Source organism: Falco naumanni, chromosome 3 (genome assembly GCF_017639655.2).
Source record: "Falco naumanni isolate bFalNau1 chromosome 3, bFalNau1.pat, whole genome shotgun sequence".
NCBI lineage: Eukaryota > Metazoa > Chordata > Aves > Falconiformes > Falconidae > Falco > Falco naumanni.
In genome coordinates, this window is record NC_054056.1 from 106,983,142 (window position 1) to 107,008,437 (window position 25,296).

Here is a 25,296-nt window from a genome sequence, read left to right on the forward strand (position 1 = left end):
GACCAGTTTTAAAGTCAGCTGTAGTCCCAAAGATTTCAGAGACAAAATCTGTATCTTTTAGTGACAGGTGCTTACATACTTTGCTTAGAGCAGGGACAACCAGGAAAATTCTTATTCTTCGTAATTAAGTGGCATATGCATCACAAATGTATTAAATTAACAGAATCTACAATAATGACGATCTGCTGCATATATTGATTTTTTTTTGTCTACATAAAAATAAAACAAATCAGACCAGGTTTACTACATAAGAGGAGGAAGATTGATGGTCAGATTAAATGAGCTGATGGTGACCTGAAAAATACTTTTCGCTGGGTAAAAATGGACCCTCCTTATTCAGCAGATTTTCTCTTTTCTGTTTCTTGGCCTTCAACAAGACTTTATTGACAACACAGTCCTTTCACCAGTTGTAAACCTCTTGGAAGAGACAATTAAATTCTGTCATTTTCTTGCACCATCAGCAATATTATTGGCTAATGGTTGATCCATGTCTCTAGCACACCACAGAGATAAATACCTGAAGCTGTGGCATTTCTAGTTCAGACTAATCCATCAGTCTCAGTGTAGCAATCATTAGAAATCCAGAATGGTTTATTTCTTTGGAAACCAGGGGTGAGAACACTTTGCATCACAGCTGCAGTTAGGAGTCAGTATCATTTAATTATAGAAAGTAGGGCATGAGATGACCTTGACAGGTCATTTAACCAATGCTCCAGGTCCTGGATATTACATAAATCACTCTTAAACAACTGCCTCTTTAAACTGCTTAATCATACCTCAGGGTAAAGTCTCCCAAGAAAAATGAGGTTATTTAAGTTATTGTTATTAGGTTATTGTTACAAGGTTTCTTCTACTATCTAATGTAAATATTCCTTATAATGACTTAAGCACATCATCTCTGGATAGCTATAGATGAAACAAAAAACAATTGATTTCTTCCTCTCTGTTGCAACCCCTTCCACTTTTGAAGGCTGTCACAGTCTCCCTTTACCTTCCTTTTCTCTAGAGCAATCCTATCCTACAAGAGTAGTGAAAACGAGCAGGATCCACTGCAACTGAAAACAGTGTGCTTGAAGATCGTCAGCACTTTGTTGGAAGAAGGCTAGTTTCTGTTTTTTGAAAAGAAAGATAGTATCAGGTGCTCAAAATATTGTCCTAGCATTGGTAGACTGCCTAAGGGTAAACCTGCCTCTAGATTTCATATCAGCTGAAACTCCTGTGAAAGCTGTAGTGAGACCACAGCTCACACACAGGCATATCAGATACCTCCTTGCATTTATGTAGCCACCTGACCACCTGAAATGGAAAAATGGAATGATTGGTGCTGGTGGAGGAGTTTTTGTTGCTGGTGGAAAAAAAGGACATGTATTACTGATATTCTTAAAACTCTGCCCCCTATGATTTTGCACCCCACAGAGATCTAGCAGGTGAAGACAGAATTGTTCCCCAAAAGAAGCACGGAGTGTGTGTGTGCTTGACATTCGCTATAAAGTTGTGCTCTGGGACTGCCTGATGTCACCAGATGGGGATGGGGAAAGCAAGGATGCTGCTTTGAGTTTTGAACCATATCATAGCGATAAGCCCACAGAACAACTCTCACGAAGAAGTGATGCACCAGGTCAGGTGATGACATGCAGTGGACTTGTTAAGGTTAGGTTTACAGTTGAACTCCATGATCTTGAGGGTCTTTTCCAACTTAAATGATTCTATGATTCTAGGATACAGGCCTGCAGTTATGTCCCACAGTCGGACTCAAGGCTGGAATGGACTGAAGCGAATGCAGAAGGCATGGCACATACATTAAACCAGGTCTCATGCTGAGATCACAGGAGCTGTGCCCTGCAGTGGCTGTGTGTTTGCTTCAGGCTGGATTTGGAGATATTATTTCTGCCCTCCAGATCCTCAGCAGGTCTTTGGATCTGTCTATTTGAAACCATACTTGTACCACTATCACAGAATCACAGAATAGTTGAGTTTGGAAGGGACTTCTGGAGATCGCATAGTTAAATCTCCTTCCTTATAGCAGGATCACCTCGAGCAAGTTGCTTGGTGTCTTATCCAACTAGATTTTGAATATTTTTAAGGATGAAGACTCCACAATATCTCTAGGCAACCTGTCAGTCCAACCACCTTGACAGTAAAAAAAGTATTAATATGTTTAAGTGGAACTTACTGTGTTTCAGTTTGTGCCCATCGACACTCATCCTGTCACTGGGCACTGCTGAGAAGAGTTTGGCGTTCTCTCATTCACTGTCCCCAGTAATGTATTTATACATGTTAATCGTATTACCCGCAAGCACACACGCCCTCAACCTTCTCATCTCCAGGCTGAGGAATCCCATCTCTCAGCCTTTCCTCATCTGTCACATGGCCCTTCACATCTCTTTTCTGGACTCAACCCAGTATGTCCATGTCTCTCCAGTACTAGGTAACCCAGCACTGAGCACAGCCTTCCAGGTGTATTTCACTAGGGCTGAGCAGAGGGGAAGGATCACCTTCCTCAACTCACTGAAAATGTTCTGCCTAATGCAGCCCAGGAGGCCATTTGCCTTCACATGCTTGTTCATGGTCAATTTGGTATCCCCAGGGCCTATTCCCCAGAGCTGCTTTCCAGCTGCTCAGCTACCAGTCTGTACTGGTAAATGGGCTTATTCCCCTCCAGGTGCCGAACCTTGCGTTTCCCTTTTATTGAACTCCATGATGCTCCTGCCAGCCCATTTCTCCAGCCCACCGAGGTCCCTTTTGAATGGCAGCGCAACCATCTAGTGTATCAGCCACTTCTCCCAGTTTGGCATTGTCTGCACCATGTAAGAGTGTTTAACTCTATTGAGTCTGGTGGGAGTTAGTGGGACTTAAGGAGTCCCATGAGACACTCTCATAACCACTTAAGTGATTTAAGGAGTCCCTTAGCTTCTGGAGTGTTGGAAATCTCACTTGCTACTTCTGTGTGCTTTTGAGCCCCTAGATCACGTTGAAAAATGGGCTTTATGCCAGATGACTATACTGAGAATAATTGCTATGGACACCTATCCTTCCATGTTTTGTAGACCACAGGTTTCATGCAAAGTTTGTGATAATTTTTGTGTGTGTTTATGGTTTCTAATTTTAATCTTTTCCTTACTTGAAGAATGCTCTAGCATTTTCTTTTTTTGTCTGAGATTCCTGAGTTGTCATTTTATGGTAAAGACCACTAAGATCTGACTAAGCAACCTTGCAAGTTCTCTGCAAATTTGCAACTGCTGAATCCATATTGCTGTTAGCCAGAAGATGACAGTTTGATTCCCAGATTATAGTTTAAATTTTTAATTATAGTAATTAGAAAAAATGTCTCTTAATTAATGGTGTGTGTATTCTCCATTTTTAAATTGCATCTATAAACTCTCTTTAGATATACACAAACTTTAGGAACATAGTAAATATTATTTTGACTTGCAAATGTAATTACTGAACCTGAAAGCAAGTTACAACAAAAAAGAATAAAGCATGAAATTCCACAGCATTGCCTTTGCCGAATATTTATATCTATGTAATACAAGTATATCTACATATACGAAGTGGTTTGAACCTCTAGAAATTTAAATATGGGGTATTATCCAATTGTATTAGAAATATTGGTTGCTTTTGGATTTAAAAAAATCAAACATGTCAAGTTTAATTACAGAAGTCTTCTGTTGCAGAAGAAAACCAGAAGTGATCTCAAATGAACTTCCTTGTTGTATATCATCAAAAGAGTTCTTTAATACATGACACTTGGATAGACTATTTGCAAATCCAGTAAGGAAATTGGCATGTTCTGGTGCCATGGAAAGCAATCTGGCCAGCAAAAGCTTTGTTAGCTGCTTGAAGAGGAAAGAACAGCTACCTTACAGTCTTTGTACTAAGTTTCAAGGCCTCAGGTGATCAAAAAACTTATACCCAACTTTATGCTTATGAGTGATTTCCTTGTCTTTAAAATAATTGCCATAATGTTAAGATGCATTATTTTACACTCCTTCTCCAAAGTCACATTACCTCTAACAGTCCTGTCCTTAAAGATAAACTCTTTAAGGATAACTTTTATTGGTTTGATTGGTTATGCAATTTGGAGTAACTGAATGCTTACAGCAGATACTCCACTGTGGAGGAATAGCAAAGAAGAGTGGCTGTCATCAGATAATGCACATAACTATCCCTTAAGAGTAAGTAGACGTAAGAACATTTGTGCAGGAAAGAAAGTGATAAGTCATTGGAAAAATAATTTATAAGCATGAAGAGCTATTAAGATTATAAGAAGATTATTGGAGGCCCTATCATCCTGTATCATCATATAGAAAATGGGAACACTTCATGTGTTCTTCTACCATTTCTTGTAGCCTCTCAGGTGGCTAGTGAAACACACCAAACAAAAGCAATTATGTTAGCACAAATGAAATACATACAATAAATTCTTCTTTTCCCATTATTGTCAACAAGCTGCTTTTATTCTCAGGACTGGGGAGAACAAGGAAAATACCATAGCATCAGTCAGGCATTTAGCTACATTCTGGAAATGTCAAAAAAAATTTTACAGCAATGTCCTTGGGCAAGATTCATATGACTTAAGTTCTGCTGAAATCTCAAAGAACAATTTTTCCTGGCTGCTCTCAAGGACCTTCAGAACTTGCAGGAACCTACTATAAATTTCTCTGTCTGTTTTGGGATATACTACTCCCTTAATGCTTCAAGTATAGGATACTATATAGAACCATAGAATCACTTAGGTTGGAAAAGACATTTAAGATCATCATGTCGAATCATTAACCTAACACTGCCAAGCCCACCACTAAACCATGTCCCTAAGTGTCATATCTACACACTTTTTAAATACCTTCAGGGACCTACCACTTCCTTGGGCAGCCTGTCCCAATGCTTCATAACCCTTCCTATAAAGAAATTTTTCCTAATATCCAATCTAAACCTTGCCTGGTGCAACTTGAGGCAATTTCTTTTTGTCTTGTGGCTTGTTATCTGGTAGAAGGGATCGACCCCCACCTGCCTACAACCCCCTTTCAGGTAGCTGTAGAGCAGTAATGTCCCCCCTCAGCCTCCTTTTCTCCAGGCTGAACAGCCCCAGTTCCCTCAGTCGCTCCCCATCAGACTTGTGCTCCAGACCCTTCCCCAGCTCTGTTGCCCGTCTCTGGACACGCTCCAGCACCTCAGTGTATTTGTTGTGGCGAGGGGCCCAAAACTGAACCCAGCGTTCAAGGTGCAGCCTCACCAGTGCTGAGCACAGGGGGACGGTCACTGCCCTGGTCCTGCTGGCCACGCTATTTCTAATACAAGCCAGGATGCTGTTGGCCCTCTGGGCCACCTGGCCACACAGCTGGCTCATGCCCAGCCAGCTGTCAACCAGCACCCCCAGATCCTTTTCCCCCAGGTGGCTTCCCAGCCGCTCTGCCCCAGCCTGTAGCGCTGCCTGGGGCTGCTGTGACCCATGTGCAGGACTCGGCATTTAGCCTGGTTGAACCTCATACAGCTGGCCTCATCCCATCAGTCCAGCCTGTCTAGATCCCTCTGCAGAGCCTCCTGCCCTCCAGCAGATCAACACTCCCCCCCCCCCCCCCCCCAGCTTGGTGTTGTCTGCAAACTTACTGAGGGTCCATTTGATCCCATTGTCCAGATCACTGACATTAAAGAGACTGGCCCCACTTTACTTAGCACCATGATCAGGCACATCGAGTATACACCTACCACTCAGCTTCATTGCAATTCAGAAGAGGACAGGCAGGCAGGGAGGCTGCATCCCTGCAGTGCGCTAGACAGCATTGAGGAACATCTTTGGAATGCAATCATCTGTGTTGTTAAGCCACCAGAGCAGTCGCAGGCACTGTTCTGGCCTTGGTCAGCTAACCCTCCCACCGCAGTTCCCATGTGTAGTTCGGCAGCCATCATAGACCTGCTTTTCTCACCTCACAGGCTGGATGCAGGCACCCTGTTTGGGAGGAGTTAATATAGCTACAGCCTTTGGGGAGAGGGTTGGGCTGAATCCTGAAATGTGTCATAACTGCTTAACCCTTTGAGCAGCGGAGAGCTCAACCTGAGACATACAGTCTTCAGTTTCACTCAGTACCCAGGAAGGAGGGAATTTCTTCTTGCTCAACAGCTTGCAACATTTGCACAAGGATCAGGACTTGATCACTGGTTTTCCCTCAGTTCTAGGTGAGGCAGTTTGGACCCATGGATCCCAGTCATAGCAGAGACCTACTAAGGCAACAAATTAATCATGGGGGAATCTTCTCCATTCCTCTCATTGAAACTGGTCCACTGCATGGGTGTGAAAGCAAGAAGCATGGGGTCACCAGGAAGCCAGCTAAGGAGATGTCTGGCTTTGTAGCCGAGCACTGCAAGCACAGCCTTGTATAAACTATATGGCATCTACTTTAAAGTCCCCTCAGCACAGATGGACTAATGTAAAGGGATCTTGGGGTCACTGCTAATAGGGCTGAAGTTAGAACAGAACAGAACAGAACAGTATACAATACAATACAATATTTCAGTTAGAAGTGATGTACAACAATCACTTAGTCCAACTGCCTGAGGAATTCAGTGCTGACCAAAAGTTAAATCATATTTTTAATGGCATTGTCCAAATGCTTCTTAAACGCTGACAGACTTGGGGTATCAACCACCTCTCTAGGAAGCCTGTTCCACTGTTTGAACACCCTCTTGGTAAAGAAATGCTTCCTAATGTCCAGTCTGAACCTCCCCTGGTGCAGCGTTGAGGTCTATCCCAAGCATCCTATCGCTGGATCCCAGGGAGAAGAGATCAGCACCTCCCTCTCCACATCCCCTCCTCAGGATGCTGTAGAGAGCAACAAGGTCACCCCTTAGCCTCCTTTTCTCCAAACCAGACAAAATCAGAGTCCTTATCTGCTCCTCATAGGACATACCTTCCAGCCTTTAAGAGAATTATGTAGAACCAGGTCTTCTAAGAAAGAGTAAAGTTATATGCAGACATTCTCAGTACGTTCACTGTATTCATTTTTTAACAAAAAATGTGTATGGCTGACCCAAGTCAATAGTATTCCTATTCTGGTGCATCATGGAAGATAATGGGCATGTTTTGCACAAAAAGCTCAAAGCAATTGAACGTATTAGTCATGTATTACAGCAACTGAGAATGGCAAATTTTCAAATCAAATGAAGCACAGAAACATAAAGTGATGTGTGTGGGTCAGCACAGGCCGATAATAAATGTAGTGATGAAACGGGAATGATCCTCTTTCCCAGTCCCTGGCGGAAATCTGTGGTGAGTATCACTCCTTCTACAAGAATATGCATATCTGGCACATTAAATTATATCCATACTGGGCATGTGTGGGATGATTTCTGTGACAGTTATAACCCTATCTAGTATGCTTATGAAGATTATTACTACTAATATATAAGCATTAGAGGTACTTTCACACATGACAGAGAATCATAGGATAAAGGAATGTGTATAACTAGATCTAGTACATTTTGAGTAACTCCTATGAGATGTAAGTGATTTATTTACCTAAGATCCTTACTCCAGAGTTATAAAACACCTGGTACACAGGATAATATCATGTAGTTCTTCTGTGCTGATTAATTTTCCTGATTATTATTATTTCTTATTTGCATTGTGATGATACGTCTGGATTGGAGCATGATGCTTCTACTGTGTTAGAGCTAAAGCAAGATGCACAGAGTAGATAGCTCCATCCCTGAGTAGATCCCAGGTAAAGGAAGCAGGAGAGTTTTAACGAAGGAAAAATAATATAGTGCCCAGAGATCAGATCCTTCCAAGGAAACTGATTTTCCTGATTAGGATTCTGCTACTGTTGAATGCTTCCATTCAATTGATTTCAGTAAAGGAGGATTTCTGTAGTTTACTTTTAAATGACTGTGATGTTAAAACAAAGGAAAGTAAAGATACAGAAAAATCCAAAACTATAAAGTAATGATTAAATCAAAATCAAAAAAGAAATGGAGGTAAAAGATTTAAATCATTAAATTCATTCAAATAGTATTTCATTTATACCAGGGGATACTGTTCTCTAGATTAAAACTAAAAGCGTCATATAAAATTGTAACACCGACATAGAGTATTTTGAAGCACAATTATTTGTTGAGGTTGTGGAAAAAAACCACCAATTGGCTTGTGTTAGATTTTTTTTCTTTTGCACATATTTTTTTACATTTTGCTATGCTTCAGCTGTTTCTCAGACTGCAGCAATGGTTAATTAATCAACCCAGCAGCCTTCCTTTCTCCTCTAGGGCTGACTGCATGAGACCTTGCAGCAGAAGAAACTGGCAAATGAAATAGCAACACTTCTTAAAATAGTTGCTAATAAACAAAACTCATATGATGAAATATTACTGTGTCAGCCAATGGCTGACTGACTCTGCAGTTTGCCCTGTGTACATTTTCTGATGGTTTTTGTTCTAGATTAGGCAGCACCACAGTGGTATCTCTGTCTGCAGACCTGTGTGTTTGGAGAGATAAGAGTGACAGAGCTCACTCCAAGAGATTCCTGGAGGAGCTGGATGGCCATGCTTGTGTTCTCTTTCAGAAAAAAATGAGGATTCAGAGCAACCCTTTTCCTAAAGAGGGTCCTGAGAAGTGATCTTCTTAGTTCACCTAAAAGTCCTCAAGTCTGTGGGATTTTTTTATATTACACTCTGTGGGCTTTGAATCAGGTTCCTAAATCAAACCTTGGGAGTCTCTGAGTCAGTCAGGCCCTGATAAGATCACTTAGCAAGGTCCTTAGTTCCATGACATGCCAACTAGTTAATACCTTTTGTGGTTGATCCCTTTTGACCAGCCAGATCTCATTTATCACTGGTTTGAATGAGTGAGCTGGTACCAAAATGCTCAAGATTCACTGCACCACTAACTCAGCGATTTACATTCATCTCCCTCCTTGTGCCAGATTGCAACTCTACAGTCCCTTCTGCGTCGGGGATGGGTACAAGCTGCACTGCACCAAGAATAAAGCAAATGAAACAGAGTTTGCCTCTGAAGGAAGGCTAGACAAAAAAAAAACAAAACCAAAAACAAACAAACAAAAAACCACACCCAAAAAAACCTCAGAAGCCACAAAATAGAGTCCTTATGCACTTCATCTGCAGACACATGACTACTATAGCTTAAGCCAGGAGCCTATGTTTAATGCCACGATGCTCTTACGGATTCTTACACAACATGCAAAAAGAATTTAATGTCTCAGATTGAATATAAATTAGCCAGCGTGGTGAATGGGAGGAGAGCTAGCTAGGAGGGAACTATTAAGATAGGGACTCTATCTTAAACCTCATTTTACCCCAGGATTTAGAGATCAACTGTGAAGCTTTTCCCCTATATTTGGGCTTCTCAGCTCCAAGCCCCGTTCCTCTCTATCCCTGAGGGCACAGCCTGTATCTTTCTGTTCAAAAGCTGAACACAGACTACCGTTATCTTTTAAAATAGCTATATATCTTTGCATAGCAGCTCAATGACTGGAGGCTCACCCCTCATTCATATCTCCTGCTTCCCTAGGAAATGCCTTCCCTGTAGACTATATATTTGCTTTTCAGGAGCTGGAGGGGCAGCAGATAAGGAGGGAGAAAAATTCTCTGGGGAGGCTGCACCACTCTGAAAAAGAAATTCAAGATTCGTCATGTCAGAGAAAGGGGACGACTGTACAGTGTGCTTGTTGGGACACATGCTTGAAGGAATGATTTAATAGCATTATATAAAACACTAAAATGTTCAGCAAGGACCCCACCAGAGATGAATTCCTTAATCAGTTGGTTACAGAGTCAGGATTATTGTCTTTCTTTTTTTGGCCTGTTGGAACTTAACCTTTTATCTTCCCAGAAGAACAGCTGTATTAGGAATGGGAGGAGGTTTGCTTTGGAAACTCTTTGGTGAGGTAAGAAAAGTAGATTCCAATCCTTTCTGGAGAAAAAGGGATTTAAACCTTAGTCTGCCACAGCCCAGAAACATCTTCATCACTGCATTTGTTACAGAGAGGAAGAGCACAAGCCCCTTCTCACCTGGCTGTCACATCAGGCAGGCCCCGTGTGTGCTGTATAACTGCAGAATGCATTTCTGCTACAAGAGTTTTTGATTCTAGCTAGGCTGGATGATAACTTTAACATCAAGTTATTGAGGCACTTCATGGGATGCTCAGAAACAGAAGCGCAGCTAAACACAAGACTGCACTCAAAGCAATGTGATGTTAACAAGGTGCCTGCAGGGATGGGGTGCTAGGCAGGAGCTGTGTAAGGGCTTTCAGGTTTGGAGTTTCCATCAGCCTAAGCATCACTTTAAAAGCTTAATTCCTTTCTGTTTACTAAATTATACCTTTTACATGAAACACTCTAGTTTTTCTTGTGCTTAGTCAGATATTCTTGAATGGAGGAAAATGGAGGAAGGAGTCCTTCCACTCCCCACCTTCTCAGCCCCCCGGAAAGAGAAGAATCCATTAAACCATTCTAGTTTTGCCCTTTTCTCTTTCCTCTTCAGGTCACATCGTTGACAGGGTTGAGAAGTGCAGTAAGAGGATGGACTGGAGATGTTTATCCCCTTCAGTTTTCTGTACAGGCTAATAAGGATCATTCCAGCATGATCTGCTGTTAACTGTCAGCTGTAAGTATGCTGCTCCAGTGTGTGATTATTTTGCATTAGATGCTGCTGTTTTGGAGCATATGCCTCTTTCTAGGCCATGGTGAAAAACAAGTGAGCAATAAATAAAACCTTAAAAACAACCCAGAAGTGTCCTGACAGCAGAAAAAACGTCACAACAAATAGCAAGTAACTTTCACTGAGAACAAGCACGCTAACTGTTGTAGGCTGAAACTCACAGATAAAAGCAGGTTTCATTCATGTTTCTGCCTGAGTTCCTCCATTTTGGAGGAGCTCTCTGAAGGCAATTAATCATCAAATTGTAAATATAACTAATGCGTTTGCCCTACTTAGCACAACAATGATGCAGCTGCTTCAGAGAAAAGTGTATCCAATTCTAATCTAATTATGCTGTGACCCACTGATACTGGTCAGGTGATACTACGGGATATAAAAGGAAAGCAGATCATAATCCAGTCTAAAATCACACAATCAGGTTATAAGTCACCCACAACGGACTCTGGCAAAAAAACAAATAGTAAACAATGCTATGAAAGCAACTGTAGGGGTACAGGTGGAGTGTTCTGATTCTGATTCTCAAATGGTAGCCAGCTTTGAAATATCCTTATACCCTACAGATTTAACATATACTCCATAAACATTTGGCAGAAATTTTGAAGTGATGAGTGTGTTTTGTACATACTCACATACTGATAGCTATGATCAGATTTTGGAGAACTTGCAGCTGAAGTACACACATAAAAGCTGTCAGTCGCCATTATATAATTATACGGATTTATCTCTACAGGACTCCTTGTGACTTCATGAATTCTGCCTTTTTTTTAATAACCCTGAGAGAGGGTTTGGGGAGAAAAACAAGCAAGCAACAATCGCTATATTAATTCACAGAACTGCCTAGACTTGGAAAGACAGATGTTCATAGAGGGAAAAGAATCAATTTTCCCAGTCTCAGTATTACCCGCTTCGAGGCTATTTCTAAATGAATTTTTAAAGTCTTATTTAATATGTGTAATTTAGGACTTGATCCTTTAAGCTATCCCTTATGCAGGTAACTTACTCACAAGAGTAAGCTTACTGACTCTGATGGAATTTACTCACGTGACTGAAGAGTGCACAGACAGAGGATTAAAATCCAGAGTATGTTTGCAGTTTACATAATTCCAAGCCTGTCAAAATTCATATCTATATTATCATCTGCCTATGTTACATAACACTGAGAAGCTCCGAGTTGTTTGTTCTTCCCCATTTGCCTGAAACACATATACAGTCTGAGAAATTTTGGATTATATATTGTGTTATCACCAAGGAAAAAATAAGAATGAATGCAATACAAATAATATTTCATTTTGCAGAATGTCAGAGGCAAATACCACCTCCAGCACAGTATCTGACTGGGCACACAAATTCATGCACTTTACTTGTTTACCAGTAAGATCTTCCATTTCTCATTTATTTCCTGGCACAATCTTTAGTTGAGTCAGTATCAGTGTTGGTTTTACCTAAATCATGGTATCAGGCCCTTTTTCCACGGCTCTCCTGGTTAGCAGCAGCACATTGCTCAGCATTTCAGGCTGGCATCAGTTGGGTTTAAGGGTGGTCATATCTCCTCAGAAGCACTGGGCACTTGGCAGGATTGAAACTAGTGAGTCTACATTTGTTTTGCTGTCTTTGTTTGTTTTTAAGTCTAATTTCAAGGGAGTCTTTCTCCTTCACCTTTACCTAGGATCCTGGTTCAAATTAATTATGAGATGCAAGGGAAGTAAAATCAAATGACCTCTTAAGTGTTACTGCAAGCAAAAATGGTAAACAGTGGGCATTATTTGTATTCATGGTAATGCATATTTTGTTAACTTCAACAAATAGCTGAACCAGGCAGTAGTACCGCATGCTTGAGTTCAGTATTACTAACAATTTGAACTGCTTGTGAACAAATTTATCAATGAAAACTAAGATTAATTAAGAGATCAAGGGAAAACAGATCACAGCACTTGATTTTCCTCTTGTATCAACTGTTGCAACTTTATGAATATAGATAGACTTATAACCAATTTATACCTGTGTGGTATATAGGATCAGAACTGTCATGCCCATGGATACTATTGAGTACAATAATAAACTGACTCCAGGGCAGACAATTCCTTCTGTTCAGAACTGAATTCAGTATTTTCTCTGCATGAAATCTAGGTCTCATAAAAACCTTTGGAAACCCTATTATCTGTACTACGATCAACGTTTTACCCTCTGCTTTTTATTTCATTATCTGCTTTAATTCCTGGGTTTGGTCCAGTGTAAGCAGCTGTCTGCATCCTGAGGCACAGCAAGATGGTCACAGGTATTGCTACGTAATCAAATAGTTCATTTGGTCTTGAAAGGCTTCTCTGAAGGGAAGATGGGGTATTTTACCTGGAAAATAACCCCTGCAATAAAAAAGAGTGCTTTGCCTGCAAGATCAAGAAACCTGTGTTGTCGAAAAGATTCCCTGTGTAACCCTGATGACACAGTCACTTCAGTTCTCTGCGGTTCACCTGTAAAGTAGTAGTTATACACCCATCATCAGCCGTAAAAGCCCTCATTCACTGACACTTGAAAGCGCTCTGCAGTTCTCTGGAAAAAGTAAAAAAAAACCAACGGTGCAAAGCTACCAAGTGCAGCGCAGGCTCGCCGATCGCTCTCCTGAGCCCCGGGGAGAGCGGTGAGGACGCAGCGCCCGAGGGCGGAGGCGCAGTAGGTGCGCACCGCCGTGCGCGGGGGCGCAGCCGCGGCCGTGCGCGGGGGGCGGCGGGCGGGCGCGCTCCCGCCGGGGCCGCTGGAGGGAGCCCCCGGGCCGCGCAGCGCCGCGGCCGTTTCAGCACCGCGCCGGCGGACAGCGCCACGGCGGGGGCGGGGGACAGCTGGCCGCGGGGGGGGGGCGGGGGGTAGCGCTGCCCCGCTGGGGGGTCCCCGCCCCCCACTCCGAACCCCACCTTGCGTGGAGGGAGGGAGCAGACCCCGGGGTGGGGGAGGACCCCGCCACCCCCACAGCGGGCTGGGGACCGCGGGCCGAAGCGACGCGTAATTAAGCGGCGTAAAGTGGGTTCGGTGTAAATCGGGAGCCAGTGTAAATCAGCCCCGACGTGTGGCAAGCTGCGCGGATCCTGTTAAGGAGATTTATATACGTAGTTCATGAAGGCAATCATCTGGCTGGTAATCTCTCATTGTGCACTGCTCAAAGGCAGTTCATTCGCACAACTGGCAAGGTACCAGGCAACAAAATGAAGATATTAATATCTCTCCTGGGAAATGTCTTTGTTAGGAATGTCTGTGGGAAGCGCGTGTGTGCGTGTGGACCAGCTAAACAGCCGTGATACCTGCGCATAATGAGATAGCAGCACATTACTCATAGCTCCGGGATAGGATATGGAAGTAAATTAAGAAATCAGCATAACTCAGAGCTCACAGCTTTTGACCCAGCACTAGCAGCTACAGCAGTGCATGGGAGTGGGACACAGCGTGTGGCTGCGGTTCATTCATCAGCACATTACCGAGAGCTGGGAACAACTCTGCCCAGCGTAATTGTCTCGCATCCATAGGGATCAGCCAGGCACAACACACTGGGGCAGCTTTTCCTGAAACAGGGTGAGCTCGGCCACTGGAAAGTGAAGGTTAGGTAGCCCACAGCTAACAAGTGCATGGAGGAAGGGGATGGGCAGGGGTTTCAGGAGGGCCAGGGTCTGAAGGAGGCAGATGTGTCCCAAGAACCATCGTCATCAAAACTTCCAGGCACAAGATCAGCCACTTCCCAGCTGCGCATCCCAGCAATCACGTAAACAACATGCCACCGACACCACATTCCTTTGCACCCTCCCTTTTTTGGGGATTATCTGACAGTACCTCCACCCCCTTCTCCCCAAGTCCCCAGAGCCAGCTAAATGGAAATTATAATCTGCTGGGAAATATCGGTAGCACAGAGCTGTGATGATCTGGGAAGGGAGGGAGAAAGGGAGACGCAAGACTCTACAGGATTAAGTTGCCCTAGTTAGCCTGTGTTTTCTTGCCTTGCAGGAATGTTGGGAGTTTGGTGCATTCTCACTTTCATGTGGAAGAATCCAGGTGAGTGTGAAGTCAGGTTAGTCCTGGTTTTAACTCCTCAGACCCATATCTTGCCCAGTACCTCTCAGCAGTTTGACCTGCACCACCACTCCCCCCTGTAACCAATACTCTGTCCTAGACATCACTTGTAAGGATGCAGCACAACGATGTTAGCCCCGTGACCACCAGACAACAAGGCTTGTTGGTGCCCTCCAAAGACAGCCTAGGACCTCACACCAAACCTCCAAGGGGAACTTACCCCCATTTCTCTGGGGCATTGCTTTCGTCTCCTTGCAAAAGAGCAGCATGCTTTGCTCCTGTTTTCCAGTAGCTCAGCTCAAGCTGTGCTGCGCATATAAAAGTACCAGTCCTCCCAGCAGGTCCAGAGTTAAAAGGCATGAGCAAGTGAAATGAGAGATGAACTGTGAGAGAGTTTGGCCAAGGCAGTCATCTCATGCCATGGACTGCTGCTGGAAGTAAGGGAGGAGAATGAAGAATGACCCATCCTCCCCGCTTGCCCCAGAAGTTCCTCTCCCCAAAGCTGTTTCAAGGGACAGCAGTGGAGTGAATGTACAAGGAGAAGAGACCAAGAGGTTAGGAAGTGTCCCCATCTCCAGCTCGAGGTGAAACCTTGGGATAGGCAGCAGGAGACTGAGGAGGAGGAGAGAAGGTTGCCTGTTGCCTGTGGTCTCCCCTCCATGTAACAAACCTCTGCGCACCTGACTAAAAGGGAGAGGATCTCTTGGGACACCGCACACCTCCTCTCACTCAGCGTGATGGAGAAAGAGGATGTTTCCCACCCTTTCATCGCCACAGTACCTGGTTGAGGGAAGTCACAGCCAACCTGGGGATGACCAGCTGCATGACGAGCTGCAGGACAGAGGTGACCAGCCCAGCCAGGATGGCCCAGGTGAGTGGCAGCGGGAGCATGCTGTAGGTTGCAAAAAGCGTGAAGAGCACATAGCCAATGCCGTCCCCAAGGAGGCCACAGCCCAGGCCGGCTGCCAGGATCTGCGTGGCCATGGCCACCCAAGTGACCACACCGCTGTACTGCAGGTAGGTGTACGAGGTCGTGTCCTTCCTGACCACCACTAAGGCACAGATCACCACCTCAATGCCGGTGAAGAAGCCCAAAAGGATGCCCTTAATGGGGTCCATGGGAGCAGAGGCCAGGGTCAAGTGGAGGAACAGCAGGGTCAGCTTGGTCAGCACGTCCAGGATGTTCATGACCACCTCAGATTTGCGCCGCTGGCCCAAGAAATAGCGCTGGTAAAGGCGCTCCAAGTCCCGAGACTTGAAGGAGTTGCGGAGAGTGGGGAAGATCACCCCGCGATAGGTGTAGCCCCAGTTTAGGAAGAAGTCAGAGTTGCTGGGCGCACAGTCCAGGGGCAGAAAGCCCAGGTCCCCGCTGCTGCTCGTGCGCTCCGGGAAGACTTTGGTGCCTCCGTTGTTGTGGCGCTCGCCGCCCAAACTCCGGCCGGCCGACTGTCGCCGGAGGTGGTGGTGGTGGTGGTGGTGGTGCGGCGGGTGGTGGTGGTTGGGGCAGCAGGTCTCCTCGGAGCTGAAGCCTTTGCCCCCACCGCTACTGCTGCCGCCGCTGCTGCTGCTGTGCTCCTGGATGAAGCGCTGCTCGGTGATGTGGCGCACGGCCGTCTGCCACAGCAGGCGCTGGGGTCTGCCGCTGCCGGGGGGGGTCCTGTTGATGGTGTAAAGTTCATCGCTGTCGCTCAGGCATCGCACCTCCGAGAGCTCCATGGCGGTGACTGGCGGGGGGCAGAGCACCGGCGGAGGGGGGGCGCGGGGGGACACAAACGACCGGCTTTGGGGAGGGGAGCAGGGAGAGGGATGGAGCCGCGGGAGAGGAGGGAGGGGATGGAGAAGGGCGGGTGGCGGCGGCGGGGTGGCGGTGAGGGGGGGGGGGGGGATCACATTTATAGGCAGGTCCCTGGGTCGGGCGGTTTGGCTGGCGGCGGGGCTGCTTCGCCGCTGGGGTCGGAGGGGCGGCTGCGCCGGCTCAGCGCAGGCGGCCCTCGCCCCGCGCCCGCGCCCGCTCCCGCGGCGCCCCGCGGAGCCGCATCCCGCGGAGCCCGGCTGCGGCGCAGCCCTGGCGCCCCGGCGGGCTGGGTGCGCGCCCTCCTCGGGGCGGGGAGCAGGGGGGGAGCAGAACCGCAGGTCCGGAGAGGAGGAGGGAGGAGCGGAGCATCTACGGGCGCAGCACCGCTGCCCGGCGGGCGATCGTCGGCCCCATCCGGAGGCTGGAGGCGCGGAGGGCTGGGGGGAGCCGCCTTGCAGAGAGGCCGTTCACGGCGAGCAGCTCCTCTCTCCGGGGATCCCGGGGCTCCGCTCCGAGGTCTGGTCCCCGGGAGCTGCTGCAGTCCCCGGGGCTGCGGTCAGCGGGGGCCCTGCGAGCTCGGGCGGGAGGGGAGAGGCGGCCGGGTCGCGGGCATCCTCGGTCACGGCGCCGGAACCGCCGGCCGGGGGCTGCCCGCCCGCATCCCCCCGGCGGCGGGGCATGCCCTGGCTCACGGGGCGCTTCTGCCCGGCGGGGGCTCGGGGCTGCCATCCATCGCAGACGCTCGGCTTGCTTGGTAACGAGAAAAAAAAAAATAAAAGGAGGGAAAAAAAGAAAGGAAGGACGGGGGGAAATTCCCACCAAAACCCAAGCCTTAAAACAAAAAAGCGAAAGAGAGGGGAACGAAAATCCCGCCCTAAACTCAGAGCTCTGGGAAGCCGGCTGGGAGCATCCTAAGTTCTCCGCGGGTCAGGGCAGGGAGGGCTCCGGCTCCGGGGCTCCCCCGGCAGCGGGGAGGAGGAGAAGGAGGAAGGGGCGAGGGGCAGGCGCGCAGGGAGCGCGGCGGCTGCAGGGCTGCGGGGAGCCAGCGGCGGGGGCTGCCCCGGGAGCCGCGGGGACCGGCACGGCGGAGCCGCCAGCCGCCGCCGCCGCCGCCGCCGGAGTGGTGCTGCGGGCGGGCGGCCCGGGAGGAGGCAGAGCCCGGCGCGGTCAGCTGATGCCCGCGACGTCGGCGGGGCTGCCCGCACCCCCCTGCCCGGTTAAAGCAGCCGCAGCCGCGGCGCCGGGAGGGGGGACAGCGGGCGGCGGCTCGGGGAGGGGGGTGGAGGGGGACTGGGGCAGGTTTCCCGGTCCCAGCAGGCTCCTCTGTGTGTCACTCCTGTTTCTCCAAGCTGCTCTTCTACAGGCGCCCCGGCCTGTCCCGCAGTGCCTAGCAGGTTCGTCCATCCCTTATGCTAAGTGCGAGCTGATGCTCAAGTCGGGCATCCCTCAGCCTGGGCACAAGGGAAAGCCGCCTCAGGCCTGGGTGGGGAGCTCAGGCTCCTGCCCAGGGTGAGGGGGGCTTCGGGAGCCACTGCACCTCTGCCTGGTGAGCTCAGACCCCCCGAGAATGGTGCTGTCGCTGCCAGGACTATGGCTCCAACCACCCTGTGTTAAGTGAGCACGTTTGTACCTTTGATGGCTCCTATCCTGTCAGCATTTACATTAAAGCCACTGTCTTGTGGACAGAGTCTGGAGTCGGAGCCACTCCTCACTCCACCATCACATCCCCCCAACCCTGTTGGCAGATTAAATGAAATTGTCCCTGCTTCTCTGCTTGTGGGCTCTGTCTGTGCCAGCAAACATGAACGCTTTGTGCACAGTGGCACAGCCTGCAGAAGAGGGTTAGGAGGTGTCCGGCTTTACCTCTCCCATCCCTTCTCTCCCCAGTATTAACCTTGTTAAAGTGGTTTGAACCCAGTCCTGGGGCAAAGGCAGCTTTGGAGCTGAAATCCTGGTGCTAAGAAGCAGCTAAAATAGATATAGTCTACACATTAGACTATTGCAAATTAAGGGAGAGGTGTTTCCTTTGTGTTTCAAAAGACAAGAGTGATGCCTGCTGAATGCTTTTGAGATAAATGTGCAGCTGCCTTCCGTCAGCAGTGAGGACCTGTGTGGACAGAGGCACTGCCTGGAAGGGGGACAGAGGCACTGCCTGGAAGGGAGCCGTGCTACTGTGCTAGGAGCTCTGGCTTCTGTTGGGAGTCTGGGTGCCTGTACAGGCATGTGATGCTTGGCTTTCAGTGGGCCCGAGCCTCCATGAACATCCCTCCAAATGTCATTATTTAATTCATCTTTTATTATTATCCTAAGGAAGGCATGGAGATTTAGGAAGGATTTAATTGATTGTTTCCATATTTGCACTACAATGGATTTGAGGACTCCAGCCAAGTCTGTGTCCCATGTGTGGGGCAGGTTTTGCACAGACATAAGCAGAGGAAATTCTTGTTCTCAAAAGCCCAGAAAAGGAATGAGTGGTGCTTTTGTGAACAGGGATGGGTCTTTCCTGTGGTTCAGCATGACCCTGCTAACCTGGAAAGGGTTAATACTAGTTTCACAGTAATCATAAAGACACAAATCTTTACTCCTAGATAAGTTGCAGGGAAATCACAACACTACTTGAAGATAAAAATGCTTTTATAAGTGGGGAAATCTTATATAGATACTTATATATTTCTTTTGTAAAAGAAATCATAATTATTAGTAGTGTGACCCCAGAGCACAGAAAGAAAGCATCTTGCACATTCAGATTGCTCAACACAAATCATGCTAAATCAAAGGAAAAGGAGGCAGACATGTCATCCAGCTTAAGGAGACACCCCTTCAAAAGAGGTAAGACGAAGCCAAGATAGGGAGCCCTTGGTTCTCTAATGTTGCTATGATCACTGAATCACAGTGCTGGAAGGGTTCTTGAGCCCTGTGGCAGAATGAGCTCTACCCTCACCATTGTTCCTGGGATGGAAGTTCTGTACCTCCCCAGGCAATCCATTTCTATGCTTCTCCATCCTTACCGTTTTCATATCTCACCTGAATTTTCCTTGCAGCATTCGATAAACACATAACTACTTGTCCTATCCACCATGCATGGGGAGAACAGATTATCCTGGCAGTAGTCCGTATATATTTAATGAATGTTTCTTCTGTCCATTCCCTCTTCCCCTTGTCATTTCTTAAGGTAAACAACCTAATTTCTGTCATTTTCCCCCCATGGATCATATTTTCTAGGTCCCTTTTGTTCTTTTTGGTTTGTTCTGGATTTTGTACACTTGTTTCACAATTGTGGTTTTTTTCCCTTGTATGAGATGCCCACAACTCAATTCATTTCTACAGTGGAAAGATGTCTTATATCTAAGAACTATGTTTTATGATCTGCACTCGTATTTATACGTTCTATGAGATGTCTGCCTTCCTCTCATCACAGGCTTATCCACAACTGATGACCTACTGAAACTTCTTTGCTGTCCTCAAGGCCTGGGCAGCTGTTACTTGCTCCATATGTGTTAACAGCCTACGTGAAGTATCTTGCATTGGCCCTCGCTAAAAGGCATTGTAGTTTTTCCATCTGTATGCCCAATTTGCTTAGAACATGTTGAATACTAAGCCTGTCCTCCTCCATGCCAGCAGTCCTCCCCAGCTCTGTGCCATCTGTGTGTTTGGTGAGCCTACTCCCTCTTCGGTGGTGCCGGTAAAGCGGTGCCGTGTATTTATGTAGCAGTTGGTGCTCGTTTCTTGCGTGTGTTTCTTCATCTCAGTCTCAGAAGTACTGGACACCTTTGTGCAGAACTACCAAGAGGGGACAAGATCTTTCTGAGTGCAGGGACACACTGCAGCAATACTCGGGGCTATGCAGAGTAAGGATTGGGGCTGACCATCCTAGGGAACTGAAGAGGGATGAGGCTGCCAAAGACCTGGTTGCCACTGAAGGGTGGGTGAGCTGGGGGTCCACCAAGGTGATTTCATACACGCTGTCTGAGCCCTGTAAGTCCGGATGGGGCTTAGTTGGCCCCAGATTAGTACCATGCATTATTCAATCTTTGTTGCTATTGGATTTTTATTTTAAATAGAGCTAAATGACTTGGCAGTGTCACAAAATCACTAAAAGCCATTTAAAAATAATATTGTCACTAGAAGGTTTTTGAAGGATGAAATCAGGCAGAATTCATTCCTCTTCTGTCACCTGAAAGTTTATGTCACACTTCTCTCCTCCTTCCCCCTCTCTACCCACAGCAGTAACATTTATGTACAGTTTAATGTTATGATATTTAATCATGCAAATAATGATCTCACTCTCTTTAGTGGGACTATTTATGTCCTCAGGATTGCAAGCCTGGCTCTGTGCTCTGCAAAGCACTCCAGGGTTGTCTAATAAAGGTAGCCTCAATATCTGACACGTTATGAAACAACACTTGTGTTACTATACATCTTTATTTAAATACAGATTTCACAGAATAATTAAAAAAAGGAAAAATGCACAATCTACATAGAGCCTACCTATCTCTTCATGCACACATGAAATGTGAAACTTCATTAATGATGGAAATAACAGAATATGAGCAAATTAGGTTTGATTTCCTCCTTACCTGTTTATTTTGTTGGTTTTTTTCTCCCCCATAACTCCCTCTTCCCCCCCCCCCCCCCCCCCCCCCCTTCCTCCTTGGCAACTATTTAGACATTCTAATAACAATGAAGGTGGGGGAGGGGGGAAAGAAAAAGAATTTTTGGCATTGATTGAGTCTCCTTTTTTAAAACCTGCCTGTCATTTTTTTCATATGAATGCATATCTTAATATGCTGTCTGTATGAAAGCAAGCAAAGGGCATAAAGGACTGGATTAAAAATTGTAACATTAGCTGGTAAAAGCACTCAAACTGATTAATGAAAGCCATGGTAAAAGAAAAGCAAGGCTCCATGGACTGAAAGATCAGAGAGAAAGAGGGCAAGGACATATAGCTTAACAGATGATGGAAACAATCAACATGTGCCTGGGTTTGCAGATTATTTTTCTCAGTAGAGTGAAAATATCAATGAAATATTTTAAAGTTTGCAGGCAGGGAATCTTAATTATTGCATACCTCAATGATACCATATGGCAGGGGGAAAAAAAAGAAAAAGAAAAGGAACAAAAAAGGAAAGAAAAAAATTAGGTTACTTATAGTATAAAGAGGTAGCAAGAAATGTCAATTTTTATGTCTGCATTTTAGAAGATCTTTTTTTACTTTTAGTTTTACATTTTTCTGTGCATAATATTGCTTCCCCATGCTGTGAAGCAACATTTCCCTTATATGAAAATGAGTTTCTTCTCTCTCCCTCCCTTCACAGGTGCACACAGCCACATACAAGGGTCAGAAGACATCTAAGCATGTGGATTTTGTGGATGGAGACAAGGGGCTGGAGATGAGTAATTCACCTTTTAACCAGTGGGTGGAGCTGTGTCTTCCTCTCTTCAAGGCCCGCTCTTTCCCATCCACCCAGCTATTACTCCAGTTACAAAGTGGATCACTAGCGATGACCATCCTAAGTCTTTTACCTACGACTTTGTGGGCACTGGTGCTGACCAGGAATATGTTAGCCAGTCTATTTTGTACTGAAAAATATCGGTCTGTTTATTCAAGCAATTGTTGCAGTTTCCCTGAAAATTAACCTTCAGAAAGGCATTAACATGATGGAAATTTTAAACTCTTAGAAGAAAAGCCTGCATTTTAAGACAGTGAATTTAAGTTTTTGATTTTCCAATGATTTTTTCAATTTTTCATGGTGGATGACAGGATGTTTTCAGAATCAGAGATGAAACGTGATGGAATCCCTAAAGAAAATGAGACTTACTAGAAAAGAAGATCAATCTTCTTCATTGGGAAAAGAAGGCCTTTTTCCTAATTTAAAATCAAGTGCAGTTTGAATAATTTTTAAAAACTTCCCCAAACAGAACCGTTGTCATTTGCATTGCTGTCTGGACCACCCAGAATTTTCCCTCCAGCCTTTCACCCTTTACCAACCAGGTTTCAGAGTGTAGCTGTTTCTTTGCTTGTCTCTCTTTTACTCATGCCATCACTCTCCTGTAATGCTGTTAAGACTCATGAATCCTTGGAGCACCTGCACTGATGAATGAATAATATGTTTTACAAAGCAGTAGACAGTTCTTGATGCTTTACAGAATTCCTTTGAAGAAGAGGTATTTTTTTTTCTTCTTTAATACAAAAGACCTTTGCACATTAATTGCAACAGAATTCCAAGGGAAATTCCAAAGGAACTATTAAATCCACCTCTCAATGCTCTACAAGTGAAATCTACAGCAGACAAACCATTCACAAGCATTTTATCCTTGATCTGCTATCTGAAGCAGCAAGTGGAAGGAGTGATAGTTTGATGGGTGAAGCTACAGTGGAAATTAATACTGGAAAGAAGACTTGAATTTGAGACATTCAAAAGAAACTAAAAACCTGAAAAAGTACATGTAAGGCTATTCTGTGCAACTTTTCCACTTGGAATAATAGATCTTGTAGATCTATGTAGATATTTTCACAAGCAGATCTCAGAGTGTTTTTCTTGTTACAGGATGGAGATGTTTCCTGTGGATGTATACAACAAATCTAATTGGGCTGCAAATAGGGAGCTGTTATATTGTATGAGATGTTAAATCCATCCAGATCAGTATCCTGCAGTCACTGCAGTGTAAGACATATCCTAAGAGGAAATCCCCCTGTCAGCCAGATCAAAGAGGGGAAAGTCTGGTAGGGTTGTGTTAGCATGTGCTTATGTACATGTGTTAAACCTTGGAACAGGAACAAAACCTAGAAACATTCACGTTTCCAAGGGAAAGGAAATTCCTTTTTGTTTCTCCTCCCTCTTCTTCTGTCTAGGGGAAAATAATCCTATTCAATTTTTAAATAAAATATGAAGCCAATTATTCACCTCTGGGAATGCCTTTCTTTGCATCTCTGTTTCTTTCAAGAATCAGGGAACTTTGAAGCCCTGGGACTGTGGTTGGGCTTCCAGGGATGTTGTGATTGCAAGGATGGTAAAAGCTACAGAAATGCTGAGAGTCTGGGCAGAAAAAGAAGTGCACTATGTCATCTTATATGCAGAGCCACCGAGTTGAGTTCTCAAACAGCTCTTTAAAGAGCTGACAGGGTGCCAGGCAGGTTTTTGAAAGAACCTGGCTTAGGTTTCTGAAACATTGGTTCATCAGATATTTTGCATATGTGAATGTGTAGGACTTGGTGTTTTGCTGTCCTGCAGGTAAACACAAGGTTTAATTCAGCTGGGCTCCTAGACAGTACTTTTCCCCAGCAACAAAGCTCTTTCCCCCACTCCTTTACCTTCTATATGAAGGTTTCGTGCATTATAAAATGGAGAGTATGTAAAATAACCCTTTAAGTGACTTGCTGTATCACAGAAAGAGCACTGATGCCTGGTGTGCTGATATGAACAGTGTTTTATTTCAAACCGAGCTCCCATCATAACTGAAGCATGTTAATCTGCTCATTGCCAGTCAAGCTGGGGATGGTAGGTGTTTTTACACAAAATGTTTAGGAGGAATCATTGACTCATGGCAATCTTTAGTCATTCTCTGAAATGATACTATTAATGTGTATAGGATCAGCAGAGTACTTGTTTCTTCATTTCATTATCTTGTTTTTACATTTAGTAACATCTTTCTTGGCATAGGAGGAGGATAACAGATTCATGTTTGAGCAATCTATTTGATATTGCATTTCTCTAAATCACCAAAACCTTTCATTTTCTAGTGTTGCAGGATTTGCTATAGGAGTTTAAATCTGGTCTCCTTTTGATAGGAATGGCAGGTTGTTGGTGCTTCAAAGATTTTAAACTGGCCTGTAGGTGGTCTACCCTACACACAAGATTACTTTGATCTTCTCTTACATGACTAGAAAAGGCAATGTCATCCTTAAAGGCTGCATCTACTCTTGTTTTCCACATCATGAGGTGACTAAGAGCTAAGAGGAATATAATCTCATTGCCAGGTAACACAGGGATCTACAGAACATCCAAGAGTCCTTTCCAGGAAACAGGCATGGAGAATGCCTATGACACCTATAGGGCTCTAAAGTCGTGTTAAACAGCTTCATATGAGAATCAAACCATAGCTACTATTACTGTGATTAATATTATTTACAATGGCAACATCAATAATTTACACTGAGGATGGCTACGGCTGCTCTCAGTTATACAGGGAAACAAACAAAATTATTTGTTCTGGAATGATAATGAGAGACAACATATCTTAAATTCCAGTGCTTTGCAAGGAGGAAGCTCCACATTACACTACACTATGCTGTAAGATTTTTGGCATCTCTCTAATCAAGACATTTCCAACGAGTATTTTCAGCGTGCAGCAGGACATACATTTTGTTTTAACAGTAAAAAAGTGCTATGGTACAACTGCCTGTTGATCCCAAGTGTTACTCCAATATGGTTCACATCATAATATATGAGGAAGTGCCTTTGAAATGAAAGCCCAGCGTGGTTTTGATTGCTCTAAGCTTTTGCATATTTTTTTTCTTTCAGTCTCAACTTGTGACTACAACCCCATTCCATAACTCTTTCTACAAATGTATAACAACAAAACTTTTCTGGCTTCAATGGATTTGCAGACCAGGATGGGGAGCAGCACTTAGATGTAGTGAAGAACTGTATGGAATTACAGATAACAAGAGAAGTATGTGTGGGAGCAGTTGTGACCACTCTGGTAAGCAATGGCCTTTACACAGCAATTGATCCTTTTTGAAATATCCACAGGAATTATGGCAAGGAAGTATTTAAATATT

At 45.2% G+C, this 25,296-nt stretch overlaps 1 protein-coding gene across 2 annotated transcripts in view; it reads right to left on the minus strand.

Moving 5' to 3' along the window:
* ADCY8 (adenylate cyclase 8) overlaps positions 1–16,626 on the minus strand; it is a 131,010-nt gene extending 114,384 nt beyond the window's left edge. For both annotated transcript variants that reach the window (XM_040588342.1, XM_040588341.1), the window contains exon 1: positions 15,500–16,626. In XM_040588342.1, coding sequence (XP_040444276.1) covers positions 15,500–16,435 — 936 coding nt within the window. In that variant the 5' untranslated portion in view covers positions 16,436–16,626. The remainder of the gene's footprint in view (positions 1–15,499) is intronic.
* Between the last annotated feature and the right edge of the window lie 8,670 nt (positions 16,627–25,296).